The 12,500-nt window shown below is 47.9% G+C and overlaps 1 protein-coding gene across 5 annotated transcripts in view; it reads left to right on the plus strand.

The window, feature by feature from the left end:
* Nucleotides 1-12,500, plus strand: part of tmprss4a (transmembrane serine protease 4a) — a 22,508-nt gene that overhangs the window by 3,059 nt on the left and 6,949 nt on the right. For 3 of the 5 annotated variants that reach the window (XM_041235000.1, XM_041235001.1, XM_041234999.1), the window contains 3 exons: nucleotides 11,296-11,344; nucleotides 11,712-11,825; nucleotides 12,276-12,428. In XM_041235000.1, coding sequence (XP_041090934.1) covers nucleotides 11,747-11,825; nucleotides 12,276-12,428 — 232 coding nt within the window. In that variant the 5' untranslated portion in view covers nucleotides 11,296-11,344; nucleotides 11,712-11,746. Of the gene's footprint in view, nucleotides 1-5,859; nucleotides 6,214-8,989; nucleotides 9,154-11,295; nucleotides 11,345-11,711; nucleotides 11,826-12,275; nucleotides 12,429-12,500 lie in introns of those variants that run through there. The other 2 variants (XM_041234998.1, XM_041235002.1) reach the window with 2 other exon arrangements.

The following is a 12,500-nucleotide window of genomic DNA, read 5'->3' on the forward strand; positions in this document are numbered from 1 at the left end:
AGCTCCTAGTCCCTCTGACACTTCTGCCTCAGTTATGCTAAAGTGGATAGGAACAGGGTGACATGTGGGTGCATGTTGTCTGTATCACTTTGTAAAAACTTGTGAAAAGAGGTTAACATATTTGCTATTTTTTTCTTCCTCTGATTTTGCCATTTGTATCTCTTAAACATTTAATCTCCTCCTTTGAATGTTCTCTTGCTGCTCTAATATTGGAAAAACATTTTGGAGGTTCAGTTTTAGCTCCCTTAGCAATGTTCATTTCTATTTCTCTCTTGGCCTTTCTAACTTCAGGTTTGCAGTTCTGTGTACTCTTTCTGTGTACTTTCTTTTTGTTCCTTTTTTAATGCTCTGTAAAGTGCCTTTTTTCGCTGAATATTTTTTTTTATTGATCTATTAAACCATTTTGGCAATTTAGTTTTAACATTTAGATTTTACATAACGTACACGTTAAATCAAAAATGTAAATGTAATAGGAATGGGGTGCAGCTCTGACACTGTGTTCACAGTGGAGAGGTTCAGGGTGAATGGGGTGCAGCTCTGACACTGTGTTCACAGTGGAGAGGTTCAGGGTGAATGGGGTGCAGCTCTGACACTGTGTTCACAGTGGAGAGGTTCAGGGTGAATGGGGTGCAGCTCTGACACTGTGTTCACAGTGGAGAGGTTCAGGGTGAATGGGGTGCAGCTCTGACACTGTGTTCACAGTGGAGAGGTTCAGGGTGAATGGGGTGCAGCTCTGACACTGTGTTCACAGTGGAGAGGTTGTTGGTGAATCCCAGCCTGTTTCCTTGTTTATCTCTCAGTGGATCATGTTGCTAACAATATTAGCGTAAACATTTTTGTTTCCTTGTCAGTTTAAAAAAAAAACCCCTTGTGTTGTCTGTGGGTGTGACTCTGCGCCTAAGAGAATATACTGAGACCAAAGACTCTGACAATAAGCACAGAGCACCTGTGGATAGGGGCTGCTGAGTCACTGCTGTGTGGAGTGAGTGGAGAGAATATTGCATCTCTGAATCCCTGCTTGTTTTCAGCCTGGCTTAGTGACCTGCATGGCTTCACCTTGCATTCCCGGGTACTGATTCAATATTATTGTCACACTGCTGGTGGATTATTGCTGTGCCGAGTACCTGAGCACCTGACTTTCCACAAGCGCTCTGACTCTGACTGTGTCACATCGATGACCTGCACGCAATGCCATGGGGACGCGTGCGTGGGATTCTTGCAGTACTGGTTGTGAAGGAGCGATTGAGTAATCGTGTCAGCGCTTTATTGTTTGTCTTTGACTGTAATTGGAGAGCAGCAGGACATCCTGGAAGAATCTCTGGGGTTTCTCTTAAAGGGGAGGCTGTTTAATTCATGAAGCTTTAATCACAATGCTGTATCAGAACATATAACTCTAACCCTATCCCTAGCACCAACCACAGCCCAAACTCTAAACCAACTTGTACCCTAACCCTAACCCTAACCCTAATCTGTACCCTAACCCTAATCCTAACCCTAACCTTAACCCTAACCCCAACACTCACCCTAACCCCAATCCTAACCCTCACCCTAACCCCAGCAGACAAAGGTAGCTCAATAGTCATTATAGACAAACAGCAATATTGAATCTAAAAGACTGCTAAACAGCTTGAACCCCCACACAAAACTAAACCAGCCCATTTAAGAACATAAGAACATAAGAACATAAGAAAGTTTACAAACGAGAGGAGGCCATTCGGCCCATCTTGCTCGTTTGGTTGTTAGTAGCTTATTGATCCCAAAATCTCATCAAGCAGCTTCTTGAAGGATCCCAGGGTGTCAGCTTCAACAACATTACTGGGGAGTTGATTCCAGACCCTCACAATTCTCTGTGTAAAAAAGTGTCTCCTATTTTCTGTTCTGAATGCCCCTTTTTCTAAACTCCATTTGTGACCCCTGGTCCTTGTTTCTTTTTTCAGGCTGAAAAAGTCCCTTGGGTCGACACTGTCAATACCTTTTAGAATTTTGAATGCTTGAATTAGGTCGCCACGTAGTCTTCTTTGTTCAAGACTGAACAGATTCAATTCTTTTAGCCTGTCTGCATATGACATGCCTTTTAAGCCCGGAATAATTCTGGTCGCTCTTCTTTGCACTCTTTCTAGAGCAGCAGTAACTTTTTTATAGCGAGGTGACCAGAACTGAACACAATATTCAAGATGAGGTCTTACTAGTGCATTGTACAGTTTTAACATTACTTCCCTTGATTTAAATTCAACACTTTTCACAATGTATCCGAGCATCTTGTTAGCCTTTTTTATAGCTTCCCCACATTGTCTAGATGAAGACATTTCTGAGTCAACAAAAACTCCTAGGTCTTTTTATAGATTCCTTCTCCAATTTCAATATCTCCCATATGATATTTATAATGTACATTTTTATTTCCTGCGTGCAGTACCTTACACTTTTCTCTATTAAATGTCATTTACAAAAATGCCATGAAAGAATACTCCCCAATCTATCAACTACAACAAAGGGGCTTCCTTAAACCAAAGCAGGTCCAATTCTTAATGCGCCCAGACGAGAACATTGTATATACTGCCTAGAATCCACAAAACACGGGACTCCTGGACATTATCACATGCAATTCCAGCTGGCATTGAGACTGTGGTAGCGAATCACATAGAATAGCAAAACATTTGAACTCCTTCCTTACCCAAAAACATCCAAGCTGTATGAAACACACATACGACTTTGGAAACACAATCAGAGATATTACCATAGCAACGGATGCCTTCCTTTTTACAATAGACATAGGCAGCTTCTGCACTAGCTTAGAAACACAAAGAGGCTGAAGGTCAGTACAGGAATGGTTTGAAATGAACTCCAGAGCGAACACAGACACACTTTGACCGTTAGAACAAGGAATGACTTTGAATTCAATGATGAATTTCACCTTCAAATGCAAGGCACAGCAGGACAAACATTTTTCCCCACGCTAACATGTATAAGGCAGACTGGGAAAGCACAGCGTTTCCAAATGCTTCCCTGGTCATGCCAGATACGTGGAAACATGAACACATGACCTCAGATAGATAGAGGATATATCTGCCCTGTTTGACCTCTGACTCATCTGTATTTCAAAAAGGTCCTCAACACACTGAACTCACATCAGCCGTCAATTGAAATGAGATCAGTCTCAGATGAATCTAAAATGGATTTTCTAGATACCTACAAGGACCACGCGTTAACGAATCAGAAAAATTGAATATCAAAGTATTTTTTAAGAAAACAGACACATGTGCACTTGTACACCAAAACACACCTTTAAAAGCTGAAAAACTCCTAATTAACCTAACCCTAACCCTAACCCTAACCCTAACCAACCCTAACTCTCTCCGTGCTGCCTCGTCTCTCTCCTGTGAGGGTGTGTCTGTGTTGATCTCCTCTCCATGCTGCCTCGTCTCTCTCCTGTGAGGGTGTGTCTGTGTTGATCTCCTCTCCGTGCTGCCTCGTCTCTCTCCTGTGAGGGTGTGTCTGTGTTGATCTCCTCTCCGTGCTGCCTCGTCTCTCTCCTGTGAGGGTGTGTCTGTGTTGATCTCCTCTCCATGCTGCCTCGTCTCTCTCCTGTGAGGGTGTGTCTGTGTTGATCCCCTCTCCGTGCTGCCTCGTCTCTCTCCTGTGAGGGTGTGTCTGTGTTGATCTCCTCTCCGTGCTGCCTCGTCTCTCTCCTGTGAGGGTGTGTCTGTGTTGATCCCCTCTCCGTGCTGCCTCGTCTCTCTCCTGTGAGGGTGTGTCTGTGTTGATCTCCTCTCCGTGCTGCCTCGTCTCTCTCCTGTGAGGGTGTGTCTGTGTTGATCTCCTCTCCGTGCTGCCTCGTCTCTCTCCTGTGAGGGTGTGTCTGTGTTGATCTCCTCTCCATGCTGCCTCGTCTCTCTCCTGTGAGGGTGTTTCTGTGTTGATCTCCTCTCCGTGCTGCCTCGTCTCTCTCCTGTGAGGGTGTTTCTGTGTTGATCTCCTCTCCGTGCTGCCTCGTCTCTCTCCTGTGAGGGTGTGTTTGTGTTGATCCCCTCTCCGTGCTGCCTCGTCTCTCTCCTGTGAGGGTGTGTCTGTGTTGATCTCCTCTCCATGCTGCCTCGTCTCTCTCCTGTGAGGGTGTGTCTGTGTTGATCTCCTCTCCATGCTGCCTCGTCTCTCTCCTGTGAGGGTGTGTCTGTGTTGATCTCCTCTCCATGCTGCCTCGTCTCTCTCCTGTGAGGGTGTGTCTGTGTTGATCTCCTCTCCATGCTGCCTCGTCTCTCTCCTGTGAGGGTGTGTCTGTGTTAATCCCCTCTCCGTGATGCCTCGTCTCTCTCCTGTGAGGGTGTGTCTGTGTTGATCCCCTCTCCGTGATGCCTCTTCTCTCTCCTGTGAGGGTGTGTCTGTGTTGATCTCCTCTCCATGCTGCCTCGCCTGTCTCGTGCGAGGGTGTGTCTGTGTTGATCCCCTGACCTCTCCATCTCTGCTTGACAGCATTCCTCTCTGCAGCACAGGGTTACAGGAGAGGAAACATTCAAAGTGTTCCAGCGAGTGGCTGGTTTGCTGTTAGCCAGACATGTGGACTGGCTGCAGCAGACGGCTTGTTCCCTCTGAGTAACAGAGCTGTTGCATATCAAAGGGATTTATATAATTAGAGTCCCACCTTCAGACAAAGCGTCAGAATTCACAGCTCCAGAGAGGCTGTTTCCTGCTTCCTTCACTCCTGTAGAGTACATCTCCTTTCCAGTAAGGAATTAGAATAAGAAAATTACAGCATGAATAATGCTCAGCGCTCACGCGTCCTTGACTCAGACGCTGGCCCCTTAAAGAGACAGAGAGTCACACAACCACGTTGTCGCCGTTATTATTTTCCCTTCCTGGTTGCCTGCTCCATGAAGATTTCATCGGACACGTGACTCTGAGCTCTTCACTTCAGTATATGACCGCTATATAAATTGAAATACGATCGCTATATAGCCCAATATAGATTGCTTATCAGCTGTGGTGCAGATCGTACCTCCCATGTGATCTGTTAATGTTTAATGGATGGGATCTCTGTCTGTGTTCCGTGGAGCTGTTCAAGCAGGAAGCAGCAGAGCACCGCTCTCCACACAGCATCCACACCTCAGGGAAGAAGGCTTTCACTTTCACCCCTTTAGTGCAAATTCATTGTTGCACAGATGTCATTTGATAAATCCTTAATCAATATTTCCTTACAAAAAAAAAAACAAATCCTTCGTTTTGGCTACAAACTGCTGTTCCTATCCACGTTTTATCATCACCGTGGTGCTTTGGGATCTCAATGGACCACAGACATGGATACTTGTGGGCTTCAGTTTCTTGTTTTATAAACACATCTGGAGGGTCGCAGTGCCAGAATTTGCAGAATTTCCAGGGCGGGTGGCACTCAAAGGGTTAAGAGGCAGCTTGTGGGAGAGAGGCGTGTGAGATCAGCAGGACATGTGATCATGTACTGTATAGACTGTTATCCTCACATCTTTACAGCCTGCTGGCTTCCCTAGCTGTGGTGACGCATTGCTCTACTCAACTTTGTTATGTTTAGTTGCAATATGTTCCTCACCAAGTCTTTCCTCTGCTTCCCTGTGAGGTATCAGTGTTATTGTTATTATGCATTCCCTTTGTATTACGCTGCTCTTGCAAGGGGATCTCTCTGTGATCTCTCAAATAATCCGAAACAAAACAAAACAACAGCTGTGCTGTGTTCGACACTAACGCCGCGCCCTTCAACCTTACCTGAGGAAAGAGATTCAAAGAGAGAGAGAGAGAGAGAGAGAGAGAGAGAGAGAGAGAATAGGGAGGGTGTTCAATTTCAGGGAAGTGGCTCCTGTCTATTGCTCAGTGCTGAGTAATACAGTCAGTTGTGAGTGTGCAAAGGTGCTGATATAGTCCAGAGTTGTTGGTCTGTTTTGATTTACTTCGAGGGCTCCACTCAACACCACAGCACTGGCACAAGGTGCTGGGTATCAGACCAAAGAGATAGAGAGAGCGCGAGAGAGAGAGAGAGAGAGAGAGAGAAAACAGAAGAGCAAATAGAAGAGATCAAGGCTGTGGAATAACAGAGACTGAGAGAGACGCTTACTGCTGATCTTGAATAAGACTTTGTCCTCTTTGTGAACCTGTCTTTGGCGCATGTCTTCTCTGCGCAGCACGAAGGTTATTGGACGTGGACTATCTCCCTCTGGCAGGATGGCGAGTGGAGCATCTCCTGCTGGCAGGACTGTGAGTGGAAATTTATTAGCAATTTGAAAGGGGAAAGAGAGAACAACAAATTCTGTATTGAGGTTAAAACGACTTTCCCTTGACGTTTATTTCCACTCAGTGTAGAGGCAGTCCTTCCAAAAGTTTACCGCAATATTTTTGCATGGGATTTCTACATTTTTGCCATGCTGTTCCCGTGGTTACACTACATAGTTTGCTGTGGTGTGTCTGATTTGTTACTATGCTTTAGCATGCCTTGTTATTCTTTCTAATGCTTGCCTATGCTTTACCATGCTTTCACTATGCTTTATTACACTGTGCCTTTTCAAAAGGGACTTATCATGGCGAGAGTGGGGGAGAGCTGCTGCTGCTGTGTTTTCTGTCGGGGTGCTGTGTCAATAACCACTGTGTTAACATTCATTCTCCTGGTCATCATTACTGTCCGAGTAACACCTAGGGTTAGCAGAAGGAGCTGGAGAGGGTGTGATAGAGTCAAGGGAGACAGAGATGGAGAGCTCAGAGGAGGGAGATGTGAATGTGTCCAAGCTGAGATAGCCGAGAAGCATTGTGAGATGCAGAGGGGTCGAAGGAGGGAAAGAAGAGGCAGATCTGGGCATCATCAGTGTAAAGGTGGGAGGAGATGAGAGCACCTAGTGACCGGGTGTAGAGTGAGAAGAGGAGGGGTCCCAGGACAGATCCTTGAGATACCCCTGCAGAGAGGGGGAGAGGAGAAGTGAAAGTGAGAGAGAGAGCCACGCCAGAAAATCTGGAAGGATTCGAGAGATAGGAGGAGAACCAGGCAAGAGCAGTGCTTGAGATCCCCAGATCAGAGAGGAGAGGAGGAGAGGAGAGGAACAGAGCAGGAGAGTCAGTGTGGAACACAGAGGAGAGGAGGAGAGCAGGAGACAGTGTGGAACACAGAGGAGAGGAGAACAGAACTAGAGACAGTGTGGAACACAGAGGAGAGGAGGAGAGCAGGAGAGACAGTGTGGAACACAGAGGAGAGGAGGAGAGCAGGAGAGACAGTGTGGAACACAGAGGAGAGGAGAGAGAGAGACAGTGTGGAACACAGAGGAGAGGAGGAGAGCAGGAGAGACAGTGTGGAACACAGAGGAGAGGAGGAGAGCAGGAGAGACAGTGTGGAACACAGAGGAGAGGAGGAGAGCAGGAGAGACAGTGTGGAACACAGAGGAGAGGAGAAGAGAACGAGAGACAGTGTGGAACACAGAGGAGAGGAGAAGAGAACGAGAGACAGTGTGGAACACAGAGGAGAGGAGGAGAGAACGAGAGACAGTGTGGAACACAGAGGAGAGGAGAAGAGCAGGAGAGACAGTGTGGAACACAGAGGAGAGGAGAGAGAACTAGAGACAGTGTGGAACACAGAGGAGAGGAGGAGAGCAGGAGAGACAGTGTGGAACACAGAGGAGAGGAGAGAAGGAGAACAGTGTGGAACACAGAGGAGAGGAGAAGAGCAGGAGAGACAGTGTGGAACACAGAGGAGAGGAGGAGAGCAGGAGAGACAGTGTGGAACACAGAGGAGAGGAGAAGAGAACTAGAGACAGTGTGGAACACAGAGGGAGAGGAGAACAGGAGAGACAGTGTGGAACACAGAGGAGAGGAGGAGAGCAGGAGAGACAGTGTGGAACACAGAGGAGAGGAGAGCAGGAGAACAGTGTGGAACACAGAGGAGAGGAGGAGAGCAGGAGAGACAGTGTGGAACACAGAGGAGAGGAGGAGAGCAGGAGAGACAGTGTGGAACACAGAGGAGAGGAGAAGAGCAGGAGAGACAGTGTGGAACACAGAGGAGAGGAGGAGAGCAGGAGAGACAGTGTGGAACACAGAGGAGAGGAGAAGAGAACGAGAGACAGTATGGAACACAGAGGAGAGGAGAAGAGCAGGAGAGACAGTGTGGAACACAGAGGAGAGGAGGAGAGCAGGAGAGACAGTGTGGAACACAGAGGAGAGGAGAAGAGACAGGAGAGGAGAGAGCAGGAGAGACAGTGTGGAACACAGAGGAGAGGAGGAGAGCAGGAGAGACAGTGTGGAACACAGAGGAGAGGAGAAGAGAAGGAGAGACAGTGTGGAACACAGAGGAGAGGAGGAGAGCAGGAGAGACAGTGTGGAACACAGAGGAGAGGAGGAGAGCAGGAGAGACAGTGTGGAACACAGAGGAGAGGAGGAGAGCAGGAGAGACAGTGTGGAACACAGAGGAGAGGAGGAGAGCAGGAGAGACAGTGTGGAACACAGAGGAGAGGAGAGAAGAGAGACAGTGTGGAACACAGAGGAGAGGAGGACAGAACGAGAGACAGTGTGGAACACAGACTAGAGACAGTGTGGAACACAGAGGAGAGGAGAAGAGAACGAGAGACAGTGTGGAACACAGAGGAGAGGAGAAGAGAACGAGAGACAGTGTGGAACACAGAGGAGAGGAGAAGAGCAGGAGAGACAGTGTGGAACACAGAGGAGAGGTCAAAGAGAATTAGAATAGAGGAGAGGGAGGCAGAGAGCAGAGAGTCAGTTACAGAGTCTGGAGCCTGGATTGAAGACGGTCAAGCAGAGAGTGTTCGATGAGGAAGGATGCCAGCTGGCATTGGACAGCTCACTCAACAGTCTGAGAGAGGAACGGGAGGAGAGAGAGAAAGGGAGAGAGAATGGAGGTGGACTTGACTGAAAATGAATAAGCTGAATAGACTGCCTGTCTCTGGGTGTTCAGCGACGTTTCTATTAAGGATTTGGGAGTCGACAGAGGCATTTTTTTGACCTGCAGTTGTCTTGAATAATGACACTTCTGGCAATGTCTTTTTCAGTATGTCAGTATTGAAAGTAATGCCCTTGCCTGGATCTCTTTACTGTAGCCCTGGACTGGGAACTGGGCTACATGGGAACCTGGCTTAACAGTGACTCTGTGGGGAAAGAGACTGATGAACCTGGAGCTGCAGAAGATGTCCCGGAAAACGCAGGGTCAGCTTAGTCTCTTATAAAAGACTGTGTTCAAGTCTCAGCTCAAAGATATGCCATTTATTACTCTCCTAGAACCAACGACAGGGCTTACCAACATGCAATTCACCAGCGAACCCCAAACAGGGTCTCTCTTAAAAACTACAGAATAAGGACGCCAAGCCGCAGCACAGGCTTCAATCACAGGGGGTGTGTGTGTGTGTGTGTGTGTGTGTGTGTGTGTGTGTGTGTGTGTGTGTGTGTGTGTGTGTGTGTGTGTGTGTGTGTGTGTGTGTGTGTGTGTGTGTGTGTGTGTGTGTGTGTGTGTGTGTGTGTGTGTGTGTGTGTGTGTGTGTGTGTGTGTGTGTGTGTGTGTGGTGTGTGTGTGTGTGTGTGTGTGTGTGTGGTGTGTGTGTGTGTGTGTGTGTGTGTGTGTGTGTGTGTGTGTGTGTGTGTGTGTGTGTGTGTGTGTGTGTGTGTGTGTGTGTGTGTGTGCATGTGTGTGTGTGTGTGTGTGTGTGTGTGTGTGTGTGTGTGTGTGTGTGTGTGTGTGTGTGTGTGGGAAGACTGGCTGGACTGCATTTTGTACCCGTGCTCGCACCTCATTACTCACTTGTTGCACAGCTAAATAGGAAGCTTTTATCTCTTAATATCACAATTAAATCGAAGAGGCAGAAATGGGAGCGTCTGTACCCAGCTCAAGGATCATCTCTCACGCTCTCCAGAGCTATTCTTCAAATAGGCGTGTGTGTTTACAAGCCAGGCTGCTCATGACACCCTGTGTGCGTGTTGTTGTGTGTTTTTAAATCAAAAACAAAGGGCATTCCCCCTGTGGTACCCACGCTAACCTCCCTCCTCCGGCAGTCTGTGTGTCATTGTATGTCTGGAGCTGTACCATCTCCAGATGGCTTGGAAGTACTGCAGGTATTGATACCCAGGAAGATCAAAGCGATCTGGGCTGGGTCCTAAAAGGGGGGTATGTTGAGTTATTGGGGTAACTCCATGCTGTCAACGTGGGACGCATTCATACCTCCAAAACTCTCATCAGAAGAAAGGTAAAGAGGTCTAATCTTAGTAGACACTGAAGTTAATCAGGGTTAGGGCTAGGGGAAGGATCTGTACGTTAGCCCTAAGATTGTTCTGTGCATGTCAACGTGTCTGATGTCACTGCACTCCTGTCTCTGGTATCCAGTTAATCTGTTATTCATTCATTCACTCAGCCTCAATGCGCATAACAGGTTCTGCAATCGCTCGACTGGATTTCAATACCCTTGAGTTCGTGATAAAGCCACGCAATACCTGTTCAGGCGTCAAAACTGCCTTTCTTATTTAGCTGAAAGGGTATTTTTGTTTGTAGTTTAAAAATTACAAAAACAAACACTGAGAAATTGCAGACTGCTTTGCCAGCCGGCGCTGTTTGGAAGCAGGTGTGCCCTTGCCCTCTGTGTTTTCTGTTGCTCAGGTGAGCAATCGCTTGCTGACGTTTCTCAGACAGACCCGAGCTAATCACGGCGAGAAGGGACGGGACGGGATGCAATGCTCTGTCATTGAGAAGCTGCGTGCCAGAGCTGCACTCTCAGGGGCATCATCAGCACGGCTGCTGCTGGCAGGTTCCAGCGGGGTGTGACTTGCTGTACAGTTGTTTCTATTGCATGAATTCACTGCCCTGCTAATTAATACACAGACAGAGAGGAAGTGAAGTGCAGGTAAGCTGTGGTTCAGGACCGCTTGCATCTGCAGTTTAAAAGCACTGGGCCCGGGGGGACATCCAAGCACGGTCCTGAAGGGCCCTTCAGCTCCAGGTTTAATAGGAACAGGCACTAGAGGAAGTCTTTCTCTTCAGAGTTGAAACATTCAGCATTGAATCTCTTCAGTCCGGCACCATTGAGGGTGTTGTAGGGTGATCAGCAGGACCTGTGAAATCTTGAATAGCTTCGGGGTCTGGATGCAGGTTTCATTGGTTAAGTTAAACAATTTAGTACAGAGTTGGAACAAAGACCAGGACAGGAACTGGCCCCCCTTGTGCCAGACCATGGGGCTGACCCTAACCCTTGTGCCAGACCACAGGGCTGACCCTAAACCTTGTGTCAGACCACCCCCCCATCCTTGAGAGTGTTAACACAGACCTTCTCAGCCCCCTCACAATGTCACTTTGTTTCTCTGCAGGAGCTTAAGCGTTTGGAAGCAGCAGAGAGCGCCAAGCCACTGAACCCCGGTGAGTTTACTCTGGGAGTGCCCTCTTTACACAGGAGCTAACACACGACTCACCGCTCCGCTCCCAAGGAATTGGGAAAACATTGCTGTCACATTTACAAGCTGAAACCGGGTTCCAGGTGAAACGGATTCATGTAGATGACAAACGAACCAAACAGATGCACGGACAACTTCATAGGCACTACAGCAGAATGGAACAGAAAGGATTTTTAGATGCATATTTGTCTCGTCGTGTTTTAAATGAGTTAGACGTGAAAACAGCTCCTGTTTCAGAATCCATACCCGCTAAGTCTCTCTATCGTGGGGAGGGAGTTACAATGACAGGAACTCATTTGTGAATGACCGCTTTGTCCCTGTCTCCTCCACAGAGGTCAGAGCGGTGCCAGACCAACCCAGTATTGTGATGACAACCAGGTGCATAGTGATCACTGTGGTGGCAGTACTGGTTACACTGGGAATACTGGTTGGCGTTAGCTTCCTGAGTAAGTATACCTGAACACAGCTTCACTTGAACACTTGAGCAGGGTGTGTGTGTCTATGTGAGAGGGTGTGTGAACACACAAGTTTTTACTTTTTCATTCTGGAGCTTCTGTCTTTGGTTTCCTTACCTGTTGTCTTGAAATGTGCTTCTTATATTCTAACGTTGAGCCTGTCTCCTGCCCTCGCTCTCATTTCCTCCCTCCACACTCTCCCTCCCTTCCTCTCTCATCTCAGATCGCTGGCCCTTTTCTGTGTCCCACTCTCCTCTCTCTCTCCCTCCCTCCCTCCGTGTCTCACCTTTGGCCTGCTCCCTCCATCTTCACTCTCTTCTCTCTCCATCTCTCTCTCCCTCTCATCTCAGATTCCTGACCCTCTACCCCCGCGCCTCCCTCTCATCTCATGTTGCTCACCGACTCTCCCTTCCTTTCCCGCTCCTCTCTCTTGTTTTGCAGTCAAGATTCTACTGGACTATTACTACTTCTTCTGCATCAAGTCCTTCAAGTTCATTCCCCTGGAGAAGGCTTGTGATGGGATAGTGGACTGCAAAGGCTCTGAGGATGAGCTTAACTGTGTGACCAAGCAGACCATCAAACTCACCTTCCCATGTGAGCAGCACCCTCTCCTCTCCTTCCCTCCCTCCCAGTCAGAGCCCTCTGCTGGCCCACAGAACTCCCTCT

The sequence above is a fragment of the Polyodon spathula genome, chromosome 36, assembly GCF_017654505.1.
Source record: "Polyodon spathula isolate WHYD16114869_AA chromosome 36, ASM1765450v1, whole genome shotgun sequence".
NCBI lineage: Eukaryota > Metazoa > Chordata > Actinopteri > Acipenseriformes > Polyodontidae > Polyodon > Polyodon spathula.